Source organism: Cyclopterus lumpus, chromosome 16 (genome assembly GCF_009769545.1).
Source record: "Cyclopterus lumpus isolate fCycLum1 chromosome 16, fCycLum1.pri, whole genome shotgun sequence".
Taxonomy (NCBI): domain Eukaryota; kingdom Metazoa; phylum Chordata; class Actinopteri; order Perciformes; family Cyclopteridae; genus Cyclopterus; species Cyclopterus lumpus.
Window position 1 is genome coordinate 15970638 of NC_046981.1, and position 23308 is coordinate 15993945.

Genomic DNA, 23308 nt, shown 5'->3' on the forward strand with positions numbered 1-23308 from the left:
AAACAAAAAAATCTTAAATAAGTATTATTTGTCATTAACTCACTATATTGAATTTAACAATGGCTTCAAGCGCGTCTTGGCCAATCAGTATAGAGAGCGTTGCCCCTTGTCTGTTCTCATTGGCTGGAATAGGAGGCGGTCCCCTCAGCTGGAGTCACCCTAAAATACGTCCGACCTCTCCTCCCTGGGTGAAGGTTCACTGCGGTGACACTGTCTCGTTAGCTGTCTCTTGTACCGCACAGGTAAACGCTTCAGCGACAATGTCTGGCCGTGTCCTCGTTGGAGTTAAGCGTGTTATTGACTACGCCGTTAAGGTAAATATCCTTCCACTTTTGCAACGGGTGTATTCACTTTTTTCAAGTGTAGTTTTCCTGTACTCACTCACTTGACTTTCTGTGTCTGCTAGCTAACGTTAGTTAGCCTGCTGGCACCAGCTGGCTGTGGCTCAAGAGCTGAGGAGCAAAACTACCTGGTTACGTATTTGATAACTAAACGCAGTCTGCAGATAAACTGATATGGTCACCTGATCGGATGCAGCATGCATGATTAATCATTTAGATTATTGTCTGCAATGTCAGACTTGCTAGTTTCCATAACGGTTGTAAGGCTCATCTTTGTAAGTTATGTAACCTAATGTCTGTCTGTCTGAAACATGTTCATGTCCTCCACTGAATCAGCGTTTCCTTTATCTTAATTGAGTCTGTAAGACCATGGTGCAGTCACTCAATTAATGTAGTTTTATTATTATTATTTAGAGGTTACAGTCTCCTATTTACAACCACAATCAATATGTGCTGCTCTTTCATGCAAGAACCCTCCTGCTTCAGCTGCCCTCAGCAGGATATGTGTGTCAGTGCTCAATTCTGACTCAATGACACAGGCACGGTATATGACCAAAACAATATGGACACCTCTGGCCACTTACCTCTGTGTTCCTACCACTGTGGCTTTTTCATCAGGGGTTTAAGCAAAGTCCTTTTTCCCCCACTTTGGTTTGGAAGAACTTGTTCCGCCCGGCTCAGAGCCCTGACCTTAAGCACATCAGATGCCTTTGGCATGAATGGGAATGTGATCTGTGAGTTAAACCGTATCACTAGATATCACTGATGCTCTTGCTCTTCTACAGCACATATCAATACTCATGGTTTTAGAATTAAATATCCACATGTTAATTAACACCAGACCAGATGTCATGTTTTATACACTCACAATAAGTTATTCTCTATACCTTTTCAAATAGTGAAGCAGTGCAGAGCAATACAAGAGGTGAGAGCATCTCCAAAAATGAGTGTTTAGCCAGTTGCAGGGCTCCTGTTTTAAACCTGCATCACTAGATGTCTTGCCTTTTCACCTCTCGACATTGTGCGGGCTCACTCTTTCTCCTGTGTTTGGCAGGTTGCCCTAGAATTTGGGCTCCCTGGATTGTTTGACTCTGTCCTGTGGTCTTCCTCCTCCAGATTCGTGTGAAGCCGGACAACAGTGGCGTGGTGACGGATGGCGTTAAGCACTCAATGAACCCCTTCTGTGAGATCGCTGTGGAGGAGGCGGTCAAGATGAAGGAGAAGAAGCTTATTAAGGAGGTGGTGGCTGTCAGCTGTGGGCCACAACAAGCACAGGTAGGTAAGACAGGGCCGGACTCTGCAGCCCTTTCTTGTTAATCAAGTCCCGGAGACATACAGCCCAGGACAGTGTGGCTCTTTGTCCTACTTTTGGAGGAGTTCTTTTAGTGGTTCTATAGGTTTTTGCTGGGCTTCAGCTTTATCCTTAAAAATACTTCAGCAGAATCGTGCTGAAATGAAGCACTGATTGTCCACTCATCATTGTTTTGTATTGATTGCTTCTTTTTTTTTTACGTGTCCTACTTTACATGATGCTGCCGTACTCCTCTAAGTGGTTTATCCTGTTCAGCTATTGTGTTTTGCTATCTCTTGTTCTTGTTTTATATGTTGTCTTTTTATTTGTTGTTTTAATGGCCTCAGTTGAAAATTAGCCTTCAGGATAACACTGGCATATATATATATATACAGTGATGTTGATTAATATCCATTGTTCCTGAGAACAAATAAATACATAAAAAATAGAAATTATGTATAACTCCACTTGAAAATCTCTTCCTGTGCAAATTGATAAACACTTTTCCTATTCAATTTGTACTTTTCTTGTCTTGCAGATGACTTAAAAATAAGTTAATAATTATTGTCAATTGTTTGTACGTATCGCCTAATTAGAGTGCAGGCTTGGTCTATATTTACTTATGACCATTCTTTGGACGGTATATCAACTGAGATTAGTTACAACACCCAGTGGCATTTAAATAGGATTTTAGGTCCAGAATGTTTAATCATTCATACTGTAATTAATCAGGACAAACTTCTGAAGAAAGCCAATATGAGAAAGAAGTATTACAAATGTAGTTATTTTTTAATATGGAGATGAATGTCATATCAATTTGAGTCACTAGCATATTGTGGATTCATCCTTTTTTGGTTTGGTAACACAATGTAGTTTCCGGGAGCAGCACTTCCCAGTTATTCTTATTGACCCTCAAAAGAAGTTCTTTGACCCGTATTTCCCCCTCACTTAGGAGACCATCCGTACTGCCCTCGCCATGGGAGCAGATCGTGGCATTCATGTGGAGGTGACTGGGAAAGACTATGACATGTTGGGACCCCTGCAGGTCTCCAAGATCATGGCTGCTTTGGCCAAGAAGGAGGATGCTCAACTTATCATCCTTGGCAAACAGGTTGAAATCAGGATTCATTTCACTTTCTAAATCACACTTCCTGCTGTTAGTGAATAACTTAACATGGACTGTTGCCTTCAATTAATGTCACTCTTAATCGAAAGACATTTTATTTGACTTGGAGCAAAATGACCGATTAATCGACTAAGAGGGTGAAGCCTTATGTCACTTTACCTTCATAAACTTTACTTCCTGTTTAACCCTCTGTGTATTTATAACCTTTCATATACATGTACATGTTTACGTTCCGATTTTTTATTTTAAATACACGCATGTATGTTACTTTATTTGACATTGTATTCATGTTTAGATATTAGCCCTATAATAGAACTTTAACTAACTCTAATTGTTGTGCATATGATCATAAAGAACTGTAATTCTCAACTTGAAACCAATGACTCGTGTTGCTTCCGTAGGCCATCGATGGTGACTGCAATCAGACCGGCCAGATGACAGCAGCCCTACTGGACTGGCCTCAGGTGAGTTCTAACTTTAATGCAGTTATTCTTAACAGGACTTAAATTATTTAATGATCTGAAAATGTTCCGACTCCTGGCGTGATTGCTGTAAATTGGTTGACCAAGTTTATATTTTTTCGCACTTTGTCCTCACAAGTGTCAAATGACGCTGAAGTAGCAGTGCTGCTATCAATTCATTAAATCTTATGCAGCTCATTGAAAGCCCCACACACCCCAATTCAAAATGTCCAGATAAATCATCTTTAATTGACTTGTTCTTGACTAATGTCCCGCACAAGTATTCTATGTCAGGTGTTTTTGCAAACGATATTAGCGACCACTGTGTGATTGCTGCAGTCAGAAATGCCAAAGTTCCAAAATCCAAACCTCGTATTTTGATAAAACGGAATATGAGTGCCTTTGTTGAACAGGCGTTCTTCCGTGATTTATATGATCTTAACTGGGATCGTATTGAATTAATTAATGATGTAGAGACTGCATGGCAATTTTTCTCTGAAGGTTTATCTTCCCTGCTTGATAAGCATGCTCCCTTCAGAAGATAGAAGGTTAAGGGGAGGGATAATCCCTGGTTCACGCCCGATTTAGCCGATCTACTGCATAATAGAAATCTTGCCTGGGCTAAGGCCAGAAAGACACAGTCTGAGGCAGATAAAATTATATTTAGGCAACTCAGAAATTGTTTTACCTTTCTTATTAAAAAAGCAAAGTCCAGCTTTTATCTCTGCAATAATGAAAAACTTAAACGACCCTAAAAAAATTTGGAAAGTGATCAAATCTATCTCAGCCACTGATAATCATAGCGAACTCCCACCCTGTATTGTTAATGATGCTACCACTGTAACTGACAGGGCTACTATACTTGATTGTTTTAATTATCATTTTTCTGCCTCTGGTTCCTTATTCTCTCGGTCTTCTTCCACGATTGCTATGCCTGCCCTTTTAATATAGCGTCTCCTGCCCCAGATGTTGGAAACATGTCTCTAGGCCATATCTCTGCTGGTCAACCTTCCTTTGTTTTTAGGTTGTTTTCAGTGGAAGAGGTCCGTTGAGCTCTTTGATCTCTTGATATTAGTAAATCTGCAGGCCCAGATCACTTGGAACCATATTTCTTAAAGTTAGCAGCCGATTTTATTGCCAAACCGCTCCAATATCTTTTTAACCTCACTATCACCACAAATTGTATTCCTGAAATTTGGAAAATCGTTTACGTCCTTCCCCTTCTGAAAGGGGGGGGACCCTACTTGCTTGAATAATTATCGACCCATCTCCAAGTTGTCCATCCTGTCAAAGGTCCTTGAAGGTCTAGTAAACGATCAGTTGAAAGATTTTCTTCATACTTACAACATTCTCTCCCCATATCAATCCGGCTTTAGGAAACAACACAGCACAACTACAGCCTCACTCAAACTCTCAAATTATATAATAGACTGGCTGAATCAAAAGAAAGTGTGCACAACTCTCTTTTGTTGACCTTTTCTAAGGCCTTTGACACATTCCATTCTGAAGCAAAGCCTGCTTGATATAGGTTTATCTGAGCAGGCTGTTGGCTGGTTTAATAAATATCTGGCTAATAGAAAACAATGTGTTTGTTTTGAAGGCAGCTTATCCACACTGCTAAATGTCTCTACTGGTGTGCCACAGGGCTCAGTTCTGTGCCCGATTCTGTTTGTTATTTATGTCAATACATTTGGCAGTAACGTCCCAAATGCCAAATTTCATTTTTATGCTGATGACAGTTATATACTGTTGTGGCACCACTCTTGCCGAGGCCCTTGGCAACTTACAAATTGCTTTTAACCTTGTGGAAAATCAGCTTGTCTTGAATGCCGCCAAAACCAAACTGTTGATATTTTCCAATGCCAGGAAAGTGCCTGTGTCTCCACCCAGCATGTTGTCATTGCAAGGGTATGAAATTGAACTTGTGAACTGTTACAAGTATCTCGGCATTTTAATTGATGATCGACTTTCTTTTAAACCACATGTAGAAAATCCGGTAAAAAAAAAGTTAAGAGTGAAACTGGGATTCTTTTTCTGTCACAAATCTTGTTTTTCTTTTTTTTACCAGAAAAAAGTTGATTGCTACCACTTTCCTCCCTGTACTTGATTACAGTGATCTCTTATATATGAATGGCCAAACTGTCTGCGTTCTCTAGACACTGTGTATCATGGTGCCTTAAGGTTTGTCACTGGTTGTAAAGCCCTCACTCAACGCTGCATCTTATATGCTCGAGTTGAGTGGCCATCTCTGGCAGCACGCCGCCTTATACATTGGCATATTTGTATTTATAAAGCTATCTTGGGTCTGCTCCCCCACTACTTATGTAACTACATCTTTAAATCCCAGAGCAATTATTGCTTACGTTCCAATGAGTTTTATTTATTAATTATGCCCAAAGTTTACTCTGAATTTGGTAAGCACTGTTTTAAGTTCACTGCACCTGCTGCTTGGAATGCACTGCAAAAAACTCTAAAGTTAAAGGAGCTCATCAACCTTGAAACTTTGAAGACTCGTGTGAGAAAAATTGGAGCGGCTTCATACCGTTCTTGTTTTGGAGACTCCAGTGCTGCTCAGACAGTCGAGGTGAAGTTCCACTAGTTGACCAGTAGGTGGAGCACTTTGTTGACCTCATCTCACTGGTACAGTTTGAGCAGCACGAGGCATACTACATCTGTAACCAACCCCCAGTGCTGTTAAATCGGACCAATCAGAAGTGACACATTTATTGAACTGAAGTAGCCTCATATCATTTTTGGCTGCCATTGCAGAGAAATGTTTCCCTGTTTTCTCGATGGACCGTTTTGTTTCTGGATTACATTTTATGAATTTTTATTAATATCGCAGGGTACCTTTGCATCAGAGGTGTCATTGGAAGGAGACACGGTGAAAGTGGTGAGAGAAATTGATGGTGGCCTGGAAACTATCAAGATCAACACACCAGCAGTGCTTACCGCAGACCTTCGACTCAACACCCCCAGATATGCCACCCTGCCTAATATCATGGTAGGTAGCAGGAGGAAATGCTGTATTCTGAAAATGCAATTGTAAAAAAAGGCATCGGGCCCAGTTATGTAAATCTTTACAAAATGTTTATTCTACACAGTAATCAATTTTTAATAAATATCGGATTGACGGATAGTGTTTTAAAAATGTAACAGAATATGTACCTTCTGTCTCTTGTGTTTTCTTACTTTCAGAAAGCCAAGAAGAAGAAAATCGCTAAAGTGAAGCCCGCCGACTTGGGGCTGGACATGACATCACGGCTGGAGGTGTTGAGGGTGGATGAGCCCCCACAGAGACTGGCTGGAGTGAAGGTGGAGACGGTCGATGACCTGGTGGCCAAACTAAAGGAGACCGGGAGGCTATAGAGGCTTTAGATGCATGAGCTGTCGATCACAGAACTTGGCAGAAGGGTGAGTAGTTACGCCTTAATTATCCTATTTTTGTCTCAAATTATTTTCCCTAAAAAGTAATTTTTTTTACATCTACAAAGGTACTGTCTCTCGAGTATAAATAAGGTTGAAGGAATTAATGAAATGTATCACTGTATGTAGCAAAGTAGAACCGTAACCTGAAACTAGTTTATTATTATTATTATTATTATTATTATAACTAACTAATAAATTCAATTATTTTAGTATCCCACACATTCAGTGTTTACACTGATTTGTAATGAACAACCAACATTTTATTAGTCTGTTAATTAGTCAGTAAATATTGTTTTCAATTGATCGATTTGAGTTGTCAGGAAAAAGAAAAGTTCTCAGAGCCCAAAGGGACGCCATCAAGTTTTGTCCAACCAACATAAACCCACAAATGTTCAATGTACAAATCATCACATCAGAGAAGCTTAAAAAAAGATCATGTTTGATAATGTTGCTTAGAATATTACAGGGTTATTTTTTGTTTAAGTGATTTAAAAAAAAAAATGTAAAGTGTTCTTTGCCTTAATTAGATCATGCCAGTAGAGAGATGAAGTAATGAGGGCTAGAGATGGTCGCCATCTTAATCTCTAAACTACAAGGGGGTGCTCCAATTATCAAAATAGTTGCAGATTCCTTTTCCCTCAATTGATTATTCAACCGTTACAGCTCTAATGTCAGCCAATTAGTGCGCAGTGCAGAGGTCCCAGTTTATTTCCTGTATGTAATCGACATCGGCTGAGATCAAACATGGACCCAAGCTGTTGCCTAGCAATGCAAATGCCTAAACACAATCTGTGTCTTTACATGGCAAATAGTTGTTTGCTGCTATATTAATGCTCCAAATCTGTCTTATAGCTCCTTTTTAAGTACTTGTAATATTCCTACATTTGAGGCCAAGTTTGACTTTATTTTATATTTTCTAGGAAAGTCAGCAGTAAATCATTGCTGAACAATTCGTAAAAAAAGCACTATACCGAAGAAATGCATTATTCTTTATAAACCTTTTTCAAATGTCCAGCTTGTGTATGCATGCAGAAGGGTGTGAGGAACTATCTGTTCAGATTATTATTGTTGCATCCTTCCAAAATTCACCATCTCTCCAAAAAAACGAGGGCATTGCTTTGACAAAGTGTTTTGTATCTTTTTGGTGATGGAAACAAAGCTAATTCTCCTGCGGGCTTATTTCGGATTTTTATTATTCTTCCGCCAGAACTTTGGTCGAACGTACAAGCAGCAGCATCCCAAAACCTATGGGAAAAATACTTTGGACCACTAAGGATCCCAAAGCAGAGCTCGCAAATGCGTCAAAATACATCAAAACATGCGGCCTGATCGAGAATCGTGTGGAATTACTTTTCTAAGAGATCGGACCGGCGCTTAGCCCCCAAAACGCCAAAAATACTGCAAGAAATTGTCCCATTCATTTGAATGGGGTTTCAGAAGAGAAAGCATTAATCAACGCTAATGTTTGTGCCCACAGTGACTCACCATACGTTAAGGTAGAAACATGATTTAAAGTTTAAAATGTTAACAAAAGGATGGAGCTTATTTGATCAATTAGACATTTTTTCATAGCTAGCACAGTTTAGATAGAATCTTTGTTCAGGTTTCGGAAGATTTCCGAGCTGTTTCAGAGTTTATAATGGGTGTGGATGGCACGGAATGTTCAGATCTAGAGTGAGAGAGCCAACTGCTAGAGTGTGAGGGTGGAAAATCTTTTTTTTTTTTTTAAACGTATTTTGCCACAAGTCTCACAATTTTCATTCTTTTTACACCATTTATGGATCAAAAACGTAGGGAATCTTGTGCTGGTCCTCACATGTGTCGATGGAATCCACAATGTTTCCCACATTTGTCAAGAGAAGCCTTAACGAGGGAGCAAGTCCACCTCTCTGCCCCATAGAGCACCATTATATCTTTCCCTCCAAAACGTCTTCTCAAAGTCGTACCTGGTTTCTAAATCGCCACTAGAGACACATTTCTTACACTACAGTCCCACCGTTCACAGTATCTGTTTATCAAGTTATCCTTCCCCTCAAAAAATATTGGCGAAAGAAACAAAGCTACGGTTAACTGACTTTTTGAGAGAGTTTGGTAGGTGTTCCTTAGCTTTAACTCCATGTTAAGCCTGGCAACTGTCGTCCCTTTGAAGTTATCACTATGGCAACCTTTGATGTTGGAAGCACACAGGTGTTCTAATTAGTGCAGTTTGAAAGACACACAGATTCTCATTTATATGATGTTGTGGGCCACACAGACACAGGCAACTGCAGGCTGCTGACTGTGTGTGTGTGTGTGCGCACACGTGAACGGCCATGTGCGCGTGCGAGCGTGTTTGTCATGTGTTTGTCTTTTTAAATAGAGAGATCAGAGGAGAAACAGCTTCAGAGTTGCTCAGGTCACATTTACTCCACAAACATATCAGCGCGTTTGGCTCATATGCGTTCCTCTCTATTGATGATAATATTTTGGTGATTTGATCATGTTTTTTTTGACAGGGTTTTAAATGGTTTAGTAGAAAATCCACTCCCAGTGTTAAGATATCATCTACCCTTCACCCCTGCCCTGGTTTCTCTCTCTCTCTCTCTCTCTCTCTCTGAGCGTGAGGATGGAGGTTGTGAGCTGAGAGCGTTGTTTTGTGAGTAAATGGTGTTTTTTGTCTGTTTTTCTTGTTGGTAGTGGTCGACAGAAGGCAGTGTATGTTGTAGCGTGTGTTGTAGTGTGTGTGTGTGTGTGTGGGGTTATTGTGTGCACAAGGGGGTTTGGGGGTTTGTTGTGTGCGTGTTGGCGCAGACGGCCGGCGCGCGTTAGCAGCGTGCGATGGATCTCAGCTGGTTGACTCGGGGACATGGCCTGAGAGTTGCACCGGTCTTCGCGTGCTCCGTGGAGGACTGCAGTCTGGCGGTGGGGCGGGTGGTGGGTCACGGCAGCGTGAAGTCCGCCGCCCGCATGAACAGCGCGGTCGTGATCTTCCTCGACAGCGTGGAGAAGGTGAGCACGGTGGACGGCGAAAGGCATCGTGGTGAAGGGCACGGTGGTGCCGGTGCTGCCGCTGGTAACGCCGGCGGTGAGAGTCACGGTGGACAACGTGCCCCCGTTCATTAGGGACGAGGTGTTGCTCGGAGAGCTGGCGAGGCACGGGAGGGTGGTGTCGGGGGTGAGGAAGGTCTCCTCAGGGTGCAGGTCTCCCCTGCAGAAGCACGTGGTGTCGCACAGGAGGCAGCTCCTCATGGTCCTGAATAACAGGAGTGAGGAGCTCAACCTCGTCATCAAGACCAGAGTCGAGGGCTTTGAGTATGTGCTGTTTGTGACCTCTGGAAACGGGAAATGTTTCCGGTGTGGACGAGAGGGGCATCAGGCCAGGGAGTGCCCAAGTAAGCGGTCAGCTGAGCGGGATGCTTTTAGTGAAGCGGCTCCTGAGGGACAGAACCAGGAGGGTCCTGAGGGGGTCGGAGGGGACCGGCAGGAGGCACAGGGGGAGACGGGTGGGGCCCAGCAGGGTGAAGAGGGGGGTCGGGAGGAGCTGGGTGGGGCCCAGCAGGGTGAAGAGGGGAGTCGGGAGGGGCTGGGTGGGGCCCAGCAGGGTGAAGGAGAAGGGGCAGAGGTGGTCCAGAAAGTGGAGGAGGAGAGGGCTGGAGTGTCTCAGCAGGTGGAAGAGGATGGGGCAGGGAAGGAAAGATGTGGGCAGGAGGCGGGTGTCGTGTGGTCAGACGGTGAGGTTGACATGGAGGAGGATGAGGAGAAGGGTCGGGCTCACCGTCTGAAGAGGAAGAGCAGGGAGGATGAGGAAAGCTCACGGGCCAAGAAGGGAGCTTCGGGTAAGGGGGACGAGGAGTCTGAGTCCAGTATGGAGGAGGATTCCTTCTCTGAGGAAGGTGAGGAGCACCCAGACGTGTACAGTGTGGACAAATTAAAAGGGTTTCTAGGCAGGACTAAAAACCAGAGGATTTTAATAGAGGATCACTTCTTGGACTTGCCGAGACTGGTTAAGTCCATCCGGCTCCACACGGCCAGTAAGGCCGTGAAGAGCTTTACCGATCGGGAGGGCTGGAGGTTGAGGAAGATTCCTGTTACTGTCTGTAAAGTGATTAAGGAGTATGAGGCATATTTGAAATGCAAGGGCCGACGTCTAGAGGGCCGACGTCTAGAGGGCCGACGTCTAGAGGGCCGGGGTCCAGAGGACCGTACTGAGCGTACTGACGGAGGTGGCCGGTCCTGAACTGGGAGGCGTGTCGGCGGTGGTTTCCCTGCTACGAGGACGAGACGGAGGTGCTGCAGGACGAGGACGCAACGGAGAGGGACCACCTCTCAGATTTATTTGTTGTTCTATTTAGTTAATGTGTTTACAATGTGTGTGTTTGTTCGTACATTCGTTTTTTTCATGTAAAATAAAGGTTTTGTAAAAGTCTGTCTGTCTGTTTTAATTTCTCTTTCTCCCTCTGTCTGACTTTTTCCATCTCTCTCATTTCTTGCATTGTGGTTCATATCTTTGATTATTTAGATAATAGAGTTTTGCTTCCATTATTTACTGTTCTACACTTCCACTACAAGGATTGTCAGCAATTCAGGTCAATGTTTTTGTGCTTTTCAGCAGGAATTAATTTCTTGCGAAATGTTCTAGTTAAAGAATGTAATTGCAACTCATGTCTTGGATTACATATCTATATCTACATTCCCTTCCCTCCTTGCAGGACTCTCTAATGAATAACTGGACTGCATTGCAAAAGCAAAACCGGAAGACGAGTTTCGGTCTAATCCCTCTTCTTGAGACTGACCCCTGAGGCTATGCAGGGAGGTACTGAGAAACGCTGTCCTGCAGCAGACGAGCCCAAAAGGATCATCTTGTCTTTTATGTGCATTTTTGACTTGCATTCATCTGTATCATAGGCTTATAATCTGACTTGTGACGAGCAGTTTTTATGGACTAATTGAAGCCCAGAACTCTCTCACCATTGTTCATGCTGCTGTTACACTGTACTTTACCAGGACGATGCATTTAACCAACATGAATCTTGTCCGTCTGTAGTCAGACGTGTTAAGACGTGCAGATTTTGTAAATTATATTATGTAGATATGGACCCGAACATGTTGAGATGATTATGTGTCTCAAGATTAGTGTCATATCCGCTGGTAAATTGTATAGTTTGTAATTTGTAAGTGGGTTTCAGGACTGCGCAGACGGTGTCTCTCAGTATGAGCGAGGGAAGATGATCAGACTTTTTAAGCGCCTCAATTCGGATTGTACAGAACATTACCATGACAATAAAGCAGCCAGTCTTTTTCATATCTAAATACACCTGTGAATGTTGTTTTTATTTTCCTTTTGATTTGACCTAGACATCAACAACTCTTAGTAGGTAATTGTAGGATTGTGTCGAAACCAGGGGATTCATTGGATCAAGTGTTTCACTCTGGTGGATTTATAGTATCATGTCCGACACTGTTCTTATCGATTAACGTGCTACATTACATTTGGTCAGTAATGTATTTCTCCGTTATGTTGTGTAAAATTCTGCTTTTATTAGGTACACCTATGTGAACCTAATTGAATTTTAATACAAATATCCTGCAGGAACTCCTCATTTGATGTATATGTTCAGTTTTGTAGTGTTGATCCAACATGTGCAGGTGCACGTCAATGAAGTTCATTCATTTCAGTAATTCAATTAAAACTGAAACTCAGATTCATTACACACAAGGTGATTATATTTCAAGCGTTTATTTCTTTAAATTTGGATGATTATGGCTTACAGCAAATGCACTCCACTCTCAAAATTCAAACATCACAAAAAAAGTTATCCAGAAATGTTGGCCTACTGAAAAGTAGGTCCACATTATTTAACTTATTCACACTATTCTAATATTCTAAAATACTGAGTTTTGGGTTTTCATTAGCTGTAAGCCATAATCATCACAATTAGAAGAAATAAACCCTTGACGTGTGTGTAATGAATCTATTTGATAATTTCAATATTTTAATTAAATTACTGAAATTTAACTTTTCGATGATATTGTAATTCATTGAGATGCTGAGGTAAGCAATGTGGTTCCCAACACACAGGACGGGGATATATATACACTTAAATACAGAAAGTAAATCAACATCATGTGCCGTAAGTAGGGTCACGTAAACACGTTAAAAATGCTAACAGGGTTTAACAAAATCGCCACTTGTGGGAAATTAGATGAGGGGCGTGGCCTCACGTTCACAATCAAGGCTTTGACTGCACAGGTGAGCACGCGCCCTGCTGACAAGCTCCAGGTCGAGAGGGGCGGAGGACACAAGAGACGGATACAGTCACGTGCTGTCCAAGACACCAAGGACGTCTTTTCGTTTAGATTTTAACTTCATAGTACAGCTACATCTCTCGGGTGAATTAATTTTAAAAAATGACGTGGCCGGATGAATTTGGGAGACTAAGCGCCGTTTTTCTGCCTATTTTACTCCGCTTCACTTTTCAAGGTAAGATGTGACGTAGGTTAACCTACATGCCTGCTTTGCTTGGTTTTATCCCCTGGCATTGTACAGGGAAACTCCTGTAACAATTATGTTCCCGTTGCTAATATTTCTTTTTATAATTCACAGCCACTAATATGTATTTGTGCTCCTGTAACGGCCACAACATGCATGCATTGTATGTTCACTTACCTCCAGCATTAACTAATTGAACTGTAACAATGATTTAAGATAACTGGGATGACTATTTCCTGTGTAAAAGGATTATTCTCTCACTGACAGGTGCAGACTGTAAACTGCTGGTTTCCCACGCTGGTCCCATGCTGGTGAACGCGTTAGCTGGCAGTAATGTGACTCTGGCTGTGACCTTCGGCGGTGCGGTGGACCCAGCGGTTACCTGGTGCATGGCCGGTTTACCTGTAGTTACGTGGGCCATCAACTCCGGTGCTCCCCCTGACATAGCCGAGAACAGAAAGAAGGTGCTGCGGATTGAGGCCGATGGGTCCCTTAGCTTTGTAAGTGTGCCGCTTGGATATACCAGTAACTACACCATTGAAATGACAAAGCCTGGAGTGGGAAGATCCGTCACGAATTTCACTCTCAAAATATTTGGTGAGTTTAATAGACAAAACAATTGTAATATGGTTTGGATTCAAAACATTTAATAGGCCTACATATTTGGTATTGGTGTGTCCCACAGATTAGTGCTGTATATTACAGAATGCATGTCTGAATTGGATGAAATTAGGAGAAAATTGTTCATTGGTGACTGCTTCTCCAGAGGACACGGCTTCAAACACCGTTTCCTGGATGATGCTAGACCAAGACTCTGAATACCTCCCAGCTGTGCACTGGGAAGGAAAGGAAAACATGCCTTAAATCTCAGAATTTACTATTTTTTCAAATTCCAGATTATCCATCCAAAAGGAGCTGTTTCCATGGAATTTGTGTGCATTTGAAAGGAAGACGGGTATGTGGTTACTCAAGTACTTTCCATAATTTCGTCCTCAGATGTAATCCAGAATGTGACCCTGAGAGCACAGTCGGGTCCTGCCCAGGAGGGAGCTCACAGGTTCTCCCTGCAGTACAGCATACTGCAGGGAGTGGTCGAGCGACAGATCTGGTTCTTCAGTGGCATGGAGATACAATCCAACTCGCACTACTTTGTGGAGGAAAGGAGCCTTGTGATCCTCAATCCAACCCGAAGTGACACAGGACGGTACACAGTGTTACTGACGAACCCCTTCAGCAGTGTGACAACTGGCATTAACATCACTGTGCTGTGTAAGATTAACTACAGGTCTTTCTTTACCTCTGTCTGGTTGTTACCCTTTTTGTAACTCTCCCCTCTCCTCTTTGTGGTGTGTTTGTAGACGGACCAGACAAGCCCATACTTGAGGCCCGTCCGGCTCGGCCTTTCTATGTAACGGGGGACTCTCTGAGTGTCTCCTGCCAGGCTGATGGGTTTCCACCGCCGACTGCTGAGTGGGTCTTTGACAGTCAGACCGTCGTTTCCCTCCATGGAGTCTTAAACCTAACGCATGTACAGACCAATCAAGGAGGCAATTATACCTGCACGCTGATCAATGGGGAGACGAGAAAAAAGCGTCAACAGTTCACAATTTTACACATTTATGGTTTGTAAAAAACAGTTTTACCTGTTCTGTATGCTTGCAATAGTATTTAGCGTTTTGTTGGTAATTGGTCTTAAGTGTTCCTGAATAGGTCTTAAAGAATATTATAATTTGGCTACTACATAAACTACAGGGTTTTATTCTTCAGTAGAGCTATGGGATTAGAGCCTTCACATTTGCACCTACTGATGACCTTTTGTATAAAGAAAATATCAAAATTAGGAATTATGGACCCAAACATGAGTGAATGCTTGGTTCACTTTAATACGGTCTGATTGATTTTAATTTTCTCTTTGGACAGAGAAGCCGTCGGGGAACCCGATGTGCTCACTGCAGTCGGTGAATAACGTTGACCTGCAGTACCACTGTCGGTGGGCGGGCGGAACCCCACAGGCCCAGCTTTCTTTCCCAGCACTAAGCAACACCAGCAGTGGAGCAGGGAACCTCAGCTTGACCTTCACAGCCTCACATAACCTTGACGGGAAAACGGTCATGTGCATGGCAGACCAGCCTGTTGAACAGAATAACTGCAGTATAACTTCAGGTACGTTTTAATTTTTTCACAGATTATCAAGCCAACAATCAGTTGTACTTGTACGCATTAGTGACTTCAGTCACCAGCCCCAAACGAGAACCGTATCTACCTCCCAAGGTAGTCCAAGGATGTTCCTGCCAGCTGTGGGAACCACGGTTGACTCTACGGGCAAAATAGTGGTGACCATCAACTGCACCAGTGAGGCCTCGCCTCAGGCGGTGGTGTCATGGTCCAAAGGCAGCGAGGCTGTCCCCAGCATGCCACCATACCAGATCAGCAGGGACACCACACAGCTCGAGATACGGGATTACAATGTCAGCAACTTTCTCCTCCAGATCTACACTTGTACCTGTCGCAACCCACTTGGCAGCCAGAGAAGGGAAATTCAGTTAAGAGGTACAATATTGCTGTTCTTTGTTTGTTGGTTGTAACATTGTCAGGGGTGGAACATAACCAGACGCTTACTCGACTATCAAGGAAGGTCTATACAGTCTTTGCAATACTTTTATGCATCTACTACATTTCGTGGACTACCAATTACTTTGTAGATGAAGATTTTATACATCAAGGATTTAAGATGACCTTCGGTGACGCGTTTTAAAAGTAGGTTAAACTACTCAACGGTATATAAATTACATAATTTTAGTCCCATGGGAACCAGATAAAATATTGAAATGCTACTTATAAGTGAATGAATCAGTAATTTGACACTGAAGGGCTATTCCACAAAAAAGGGCTGAAAAGATTAGTGCATCTATTTGCCGATGGACAGAAAATGTATCGGCAACTATCATAATGTGTGTATCTATCAATTCTGCTGCCTTTAGCTTCTAATTTGGGCTTCTTGCATTACCAGAGTAAAAGGAAACAACGGGCCTTTTAGATGGAGAGCTAGAAAACCTGAGATTCCCTTTTTTAAACAAAGCTCTCCAGTCTTTATCTCCTCACCTGCCCTCTCTTGAGCTCCTTCCGGCTCACTCACACAATCCCTCTCTTCTCAGGACCGTCGATCTCGGATTCCAGTTTGTTCACCAATCACAATGGAACCATCGTCACACTGACCTGGGAGGTTCCGCCAACCTCCATCGTTACAGGTAAAGCCGTGATTAACTCTAGGAACGCTGATCTTTAAACATCACGCACAAACCAAACCTTCTTGTTTTGAATTTGTACAGCTCAGCAGAACTCCACAGGGTTGAAAACAAACTCCCCATAGAGGAATAGGGGTGTAAATATTGTGCAATGTGGGAAGCCTCTAGCTGAGCAGCGTTTTATTTTTGTTTAATTCTTTTGGAGCAAAATATATAGATATTTTAAGGACAAAAGTAGTGTGAAATGGAGAAAAGATAAAAGAAACTAATATGTCCCTCCTCAAACAGGCTTGTAAGACTGACAAGTGATAACGCTCTATGCTTTTGATCCACTTTGATGGTATTTGAAACGAAACCGAACTGCATGTGCTTTTGCAAAGGGTTTGACATCCAAGTGAAAGGTCCAGACCGCCTGAGCAGAAATCGTACTGGTACCCAAACTAGAGGCGACTCAAACGGATTTCACACCATCCTGCCGAAACCGGGCCCCGCCAGGAGTGCCAACATCTTTAACCTCAATCCCAAGGTGACGTACATGTTTCGGGTCATCCCCAAAGCTCGCATGACTGGAGGACTGCCGTCTGAGGTCCACAGAATTGGTCCAGGTATGGCAAATTGTTAGATTCTGTGTTTTTTAAGTACTGTATTTCTCATTACAGTGCCAGGCTAGAGAAGTAAATCCCTGCTCACTGTCCTGGTCCCACTAGGTGACGGGCTGAGTGGATCTGCCATCGCTGGCATTGCAGCTGGAATCCCCTGCAGCCTTCTCTTCCTCGTCCTGCTGGGCGGCTTCATCTACCTCTGTGTCTACTTGAACAAGAACAAAAGTATGTGTGATGGGCGACTGTGGGTCAGTGGTTAGCAGGTCTGTCTTTCAATCAGGGGGGTTGGTGGTTCAATCCCCGTCCTAGTCGATGTGTCCTTGAGCAAGAAACTTAACCCTGAGTTGTTCCCTGTAGCTGTTCTACAATGTATGAATGTGACATGATTGTAAGTCGCTTTGGATAAAAGCGTCAGCTAAAATGACATGTAATGTAATAATAATGTCTGCTTTGCAAAAAACATCTGAATCAAGTCTTCAAACAAGGGGACGTGTTTTGTTTGTGATGAATAGGTTTACTTTTTACTTTCTGTTTTGTAGGTCGGTCAACAAGATATCCAGTGTCCAGAGCAGTTGAGAAGGTTAGAAACGCATCACACAACAAAGTAGTTGATGGTTACAGTTTTGGAGGAGCTTGTGGAGTATAAAATATATACGCCATACTCCGCATATCATGCATCGGATACATGTATTCATTCATGAACATGTTGCACGATGAACTCGGCTTTTGGCTGGTTGTTTTAGCTTCTTTCTTATCGCTCACAGGCAGTAACAACCCCAACAGAAACTCCTCCTCACAACCTGCTGACAGGAGGGCTGCAGTCTCCTCCAGATTACAACAGACTACAGCAGGTTGTCTTTCAAATAAAACACATCGAAGTGGAACATTGCTTCTTTTGGGGATTTATAGTATTTTATTTGGCTTGTTTTCTTTTTTCAGACTCCCTCTGAAAGATCAGTTGCTCTTCCAGCATTTCTCCCTCCACCGCCTGTCAGAGTTGCTACGACTGTCTGAAATCCAAAATGTGCTGTGATGTGTAGATTAATTTTGTAGCATGCAATATTTTTGTGTTTTATTTCAAGGTGAGATTTTTCTGTATTTTAACTGAAATGGGGATTGTGTCAAACATGTATTTGCAACTTAAAACTCCATGTTGTAACTTTTATTTATTCAAGTATAAGCCATGCCTGTGAAGTTATACATCACATCCGTGACTATGCTGTTCCTCTATAGGTCCCTCAGTATATAATGCTTCCATACACATCATTTTTGTTTTGCATTATGATGCAGAACAAAAAACATGAATCAATGTAATGTGTTTTATACTTTAGGGTTATTAGTGCAGTGCCTGTCTTGACCGCATGCCCATCGGCTGATCGCTTGGCCCCCAGAGGTGCTGCTGGCAGCGCAGTAGAACGCTGACAAGATATGTTTTGTAATATAAGCCATCAGCATTTGAGCTCACTTAGTGGGCCGTAAAGTTAGTTATAGCGCCTCCATCTGGCCAAATTGCACCAGTTGCATCAGTTCAGTAAACGGTTCTCGATATCTGTGAAGGACAAACCCATCTTTCATTACATTACATGTCATTTAGCTGACGCTTTTATCCAAAGCGACTTACAATAAGTTCATTAAACCATGAGTCCAAACTCAGAACAACAAGAATCAAGCAAGTACAATTTCTTCAATAACGTTAAACTACAGAGTATTATCCGTAAGTGCCATTTAAGTGCTACTAAAGTGCTAAACAACAAAGTGCTATCGGTAAGGGACAATTTAAGTGCTACTAGAGTGTTACTACGGCTCTACCCTCCCTATTCAAGGTATAGTCAAAAAAGATGTAGGCAGAGATTCGTGCTGCTACCTGTGTATCGGATTGGGGAAACGAGACGATCAGTTGGGTGTCATCAGCATAGCTGTGGTAGGTGAAGCCATGCCAGCGAATGACAGAGCCAAGAGAGTTGGTGTACAGAGAGAAGAGAAGAGGACCCAGGACTGAACCCTGAGGGACCCCAGTAGTCAGAGGACAAGGCTCAGACACAGATCCTCTCCAGGTTACCCGGTAAGAGCGGTCGGGGAGGTAGGATGAGAAGAGTGAGAGCGCGGTGCCTGAGATACCAGGTCCTGGAGGGAGGACATGAGGATCTGGTGGTTCACTGTGTCAAAGGCAGCGGAAAGGTCTAGAAGGATGAGGACAGAGGAGAGAGGCTGCTCTAGCTGTGTGAATCTGCTCCGAGACAGCAAGGAGGGCAGTCTCTGTTGAGTGGCCTGTCTTGAATCCAGACTGGTGGGGGTCAAGAAGGTTGTTACTGTGAAGAAAGGAGGAGACTTGGTTAAAGATAGCTCGCTCTAGAGTTTTGGAAAGGAAGGGGAGGAGAGAAACAGGTCTGTAGTTATTGACTTCAGATGGGTCGAGAGTGGGTTTCTTCAGGAGAGGGTTGACTCTTGCCTCCTTCAGAGAGTTAGGGAAACAGCCGGTTGAGAGGGAGGTGTTAATAAGATGGGTGAGAAAGGGAAGAAGGTCCGGAGCAATAGACTGGAGAATGTGAGACGGGATGGGGTCAAGGGGGAAGGTGAAGTTACTGGAGGTGTAGTTATGGAAGATGGATTAGTAAATGAAGAGCGTATGTTGTCTAGCTTTGTTGTAAAGTAGTCAACAAAGTGGCTTGGTAGAAGGGTGGAGTCGTAAGAGCACAGAGAGAATCAAGAGAGGACAACAGCGTTGAGAGAAGTGTCAGTGGCGAAGTTAGGCTGCATGAGTGCGAAGGAATCGGTTGAAGGGAGGGCTGACAGAACAGAGGAGGCCAGAGAGGAGGGAGAGAGGGTGCGGATGTTGCGACGGACAGGTGCAGAATCCGTTGTGGGAGGGTTGTCAGTTCCAAAGAGTGGGAGAGAGTATGAGATGAAGAAGTGGTCAGAAACATGAAGTGGAGTTACAGTGAGGTTAGCTGTAGAGCAGTTTCTGGTGAACATATAGTCAAGGTGGTGTCCAGCTTTGTGAGTAGGAGGGGAAGGACTGAGAGAGAGCAAAGGAAGACAGTAAGAGTAGCAGGTCACATGACTTCTCAGTCTGGATGTTAAAGTCACCCAGAAGGATGAGCGGGGGGCCATTAGACAGATGACAGCGTAGAATTATCCAACAAAGGTCCCAAGGCCAGATTTAAACCACGTGCTGCAGTTACATGGTATACTCTTCATTCTTTGATCAATAAGAAATGCAGTAGGACTCCTGATATTGTATTTTAAGTGCAGCTTTCTTTTTCTTGTAAGTCTTAGGCGGCTTTTTTCTCCTCGTTGGGTCTTTTGCCCTTTCCAAAGAAGCTCTCGAGCGAGGTTCATTTTTGGGGAAACGTATCACAAGACCAAGACGAGCGTCATGACGTGTCAACAGGCACAAACGGTCATTTTTCAAAATGAAACATCTTTCAGACCGTGATAGTAAATCAAATATTCTTTTCATTCATTCCTTATTGCCAGAACGTACCGTCGGGAACGGGGCGTACCATCTCCATCCTCTGGGTCATTTTTGGTGTCTGAGAGGAGATGCAAACGTTCTAAAGTTCAAGGTATAGGCCTGAAGAATAATCTTTGTAATATCTATATTTGTGTCGCCTTTCTTTCAAAGCTGTTTTCAAATATCTTTGTTTAATATGTTTTGTTGGTTTTCAATAAATTCAGGTGATGAAGCTCATGTGACCGCTCGCTGTAGTCATATAAATAGCAACTTGGTTGTGGTTTATTAATTCAAAGTGTCAATATACTCTGTAATTTGCTCATGCATGTTTGGATTTGAGGGCTGAATCCGATCTTTTCACTGCAGACAAAAGTATACGTCGCTCATACTGTACTTTAAGATATAAAGTATATCGGAGACTATCGGAACATGTGCATGCCTTTGGTATTTGAATATGAATCTAGTATTTATTTGAAATATATTTCCAACACTGATATGATACATGTATGATTCATTTGTTCTGTGAAAATAATGTATTCAGAATACATGGCTGTCCACATTAACGGGTAGATTCAATATGAGTGGGCTATATGAGCACAACACTGCTCATGCTTTTAGTTATGTGGGTTTGATCTGCACTAATGTTCTGAGGAGAGCAGTGTGCACCCGGGAGTCAGAGTTACAGTACACATATTACCCTGACGGGTCCTCTGTTGTGAGGAAAAACACTCAAATACCTCGGGTGTTTCCATTGTGGTGATGTGATGCTTTTTCTATGTCTATGTTTGTGCAGCAGATGGAGCTATTAAGCAGTGGTGAAGACATCCCATCGCATTAAGATTTCCTCCAGCTGTTACATTGTCATATTCATGTAATGTGTTTATGTAACTTTGTAAATGCTGTTCATTCTGTACACATGACATCTATTGCATCTGTCCATCCGGGGAGAGGGATCCTCCTCTGTTGCTCTACAGAAGGTTTCTTCCCTTTTTTCCCTGTCAAAGGTTATTTTTGGGGAGTTTTTCCTGATCCGATGTGAGGTCAAAGGTCAGGGATGTCGTATGTGTACAGATTGTAAAGCCCTCTGAGGCAAATTTGTGATATTGGGCTATACAAAATAAACTGAATTGAATTGAATTAGTACAATGGAAATTGAAAACACTTTAATACATATATAATATGCTGCTGTTTTCTCTACGTTTGTTTAATTTAATAAACTCATACTAGTATAATATATATATATATATAAAGTAAACAAACCTTTTCTTTTCTAGTTCATATATGGCACTGTTTATTTCTTTTCTGCCAATTTGAATGAATCACTAGGGTCCATTCTCTTGTCAGCATTGTTTGAGGGCTCCTTTCTACTTCATGCTTGGTGCACGTCATGCTGATTGCTGATGTAGGTCAGTAAAGGTCCACAAGTGCTGTTTGTTAATTCATTGGACCTTTTGAATTCAAACAGCATTGTGTATATCTGCTTCTCTCTGTCTAAGATCTTGCCACAAACCTTCCCATCTGTGACGGCGCTGAGTGGTGGAGTCTTATTTACCGTAGATGGTCTGTGCACCCCGAACAGACAATGTACACATGACATCTATTGCATCTTGTGCAACTACTAACCACATAAGTAAGCGTGGCACTGCTACAGTCTGAATGCAGACTAAACACCCCAACAGCTGTGGGCAGTTTAAAGACTGAGCTGATTTTGTTTGAGTCATACAATGCATCTACAATAAAACAAGCCTTTGACTTTACAACATTTGTGTTTCAGGCAGGTTGCTATACATGTTTATCGCATTGTCAAATAAATTACATGACTGACACAAATCCCTCATGTAGCCTAATTAAGCAGTTAATTACAAAAGATGGAATTCTCTGAATATTAACACCGAGCATCCATCCATCCATCCATTTTCAATACCGCTTATCCTCATTAGGGTCGCGGGGGCGCTGGAGCCTATCCCAGCTGACATAGGGCGAAGGCAGGGGACACCCTGGACAGGCCGCCAGTCCATCGAGGGCACATGTAGGGACATACAACCATTCACTCTCACATTCACACCTATGGGACATTTAGAGATCAATTAACCTGCAGCATGTCTTTAACACCGAGCATCTGATATGTAATTAGCCGTGCTCCCCGTATCCCTTAAATAACCTTTAGTGACCCGCTCATTGTGGCAGTTGTGTCTGTTTTGACAAAGTGTGCAAGCCGTGTAAATGATGTTGACGCGTGTCAAATAGTTCAAGTGTTGATTCTAATATTCTAAATACTATCAGTGAACAATTTAAAGTTTTTGTGTATTACGCAGTATTGGGCAGCTTTTGACCATCAGTGTTTTCACGACGTCATTACATATTCAGAGTGAACAGGTTTAAGCTCTGTCTGCATGCAGTCTGTCATTTTTTCTAAGCAGCTCTTTGGTCATGTGTCTGTTCTGTGTGTGTGTGTGTGTGTGTGTGTGTGTGTGCGTGTGTGCGTGTGTGCGTGTGTGCGTGTGTGTGTGTGTGTGTGTGTGTGTGTGTGTGTGTGACCACACCCCGGCCACCCTGAAAGAAAGTGTGCACTTCAGCATGTTCCATTGACCACAGCAGTACTGCAAGCCTTTGCACATCCACAGTTCCAGAATGCCGAATAGAACAACAGACATGGACTACTAGCGGCCTCCTATCCCAGACTCTCCCCCATCTCCATCCAACACCATCACCCCTCCCCTCTCCCATGACACCCCCCCCACCCAAAAAGATACTCCCATGTAGTTCAGTGTGAAAGAGTCACGTGGCTTTTGGCCCGGCCGCTCAATGCATTTGTTCTGTGCCGATTGTTTTAAAGGATTTTGCCTCCATCAACAGAAAAGTGGAGGGGATAACTTTTTGGAATTCAGCC

The 23308-nt window shown here is 42.9% G+C and overlaps 2 protein-coding genes across 2 annotated transcripts; both read left to right on the forward strand.

Moving 5' to 3' along the window:
* Nucleotides 1–164: 164 nt before the first annotated feature.
* On the forward strand, nucleotides 165–11937 carry etfb (electron transfer flavoprotein subunit beta). The gene is made up of 7 exons (XM_034554162.1): nucleotides 165–314; nucleotides 1458–1616; nucleotides 2585–2743; nucleotides 3160–3222; nucleotides 6065–6223; nucleotides 6418–6633; nucleotides 11337–11937. The coding sequence occupies exons 1-6, from the start codon at nucleotides 261–263 to the stop codon at nucleotides 6586–6588; spliced, it is 765 nt and encodes a 254-aa protein (XP_034410053.1). The 5' UTR covers nucleotides 165–260; the 3' UTR covers nucleotides 6589–6633; nucleotides 11337–11937.
* A 1098-nt stretch (nucleotides 11938–13035) lies between these two features.
* Nucleotides 13036–18617, forward strand: vsig10l (V-set and immunoglobulin domain containing 10 like). The gene is made up of 12 exons (XM_034554366.1): nucleotides 13036–13108; nucleotides 13385–13714; nucleotides 14114–14386; nucleotides 14476–14739; nucleotides 15038–15280; nucleotides 15389–15667; nucleotides 16273–16365; nucleotides 16743–16967; nucleotides 17070–17189; nucleotides 17504–17544; nucleotides 17729–17815; nucleotides 17904–18617. The coding sequence occupies exons 1-12, from the start codon at nucleotides 13036–13038 to the stop codon at nucleotides 17976–17978; spliced, it is 2103 nt and encodes a 700-aa protein (XP_034410257.1). The 3' UTR covers nucleotides 17979–18617.
* Nucleotides 18618–23308: the final 4691 nt, after the last annotated feature.

Excerpts from the sequence above, each read along its gene's own strand:
- etfb (XM_034554162.1), top strand. The coding sequence starts at position 261 with ATGTCTGGCCGTGTCCTCGTTGGAGTTAAGCGTGTTATTGACTACGCC. Across the intron at positions 315-1,457 it reads TTATTGACTACGCCGTTAAG|ATTCGTGTGAAGCCGGACAA; the intron begins GTAAATATCCTT and ends TTCCTCCTCCAG. Across the intron at positions 1,617-2,584 it reads GTGGGCCACAACAAGCACAG|GAGACCATCCGTACTGCCCT; the intron begins GTAGGTAAGACA and ends CCCCTCACTTAG.
- vsig10l (XM_034554366.1), top strand. The coding sequence starts at position 13,036 with ATGACGTGGCCGGATGAATTTGGGAGACTAAGCGCCGTTTTTCTGCCT. Across the intron at positions 15,668-16,272 it reads AAGGGAAATTCAGTTAAGAG|GACCGTCGATCTCGGATTCC; the intron begins GTACAATATTGC and ends CTCTCTTCTCAG. Across the intron at positions 16,366-16,742 it reads GCCAACCTCCATCGTTACAG|GGTTTGACATCCAAGTGAAA; the intron begins GTAAAGCCGTGA and ends GCTTTTGCAAAG.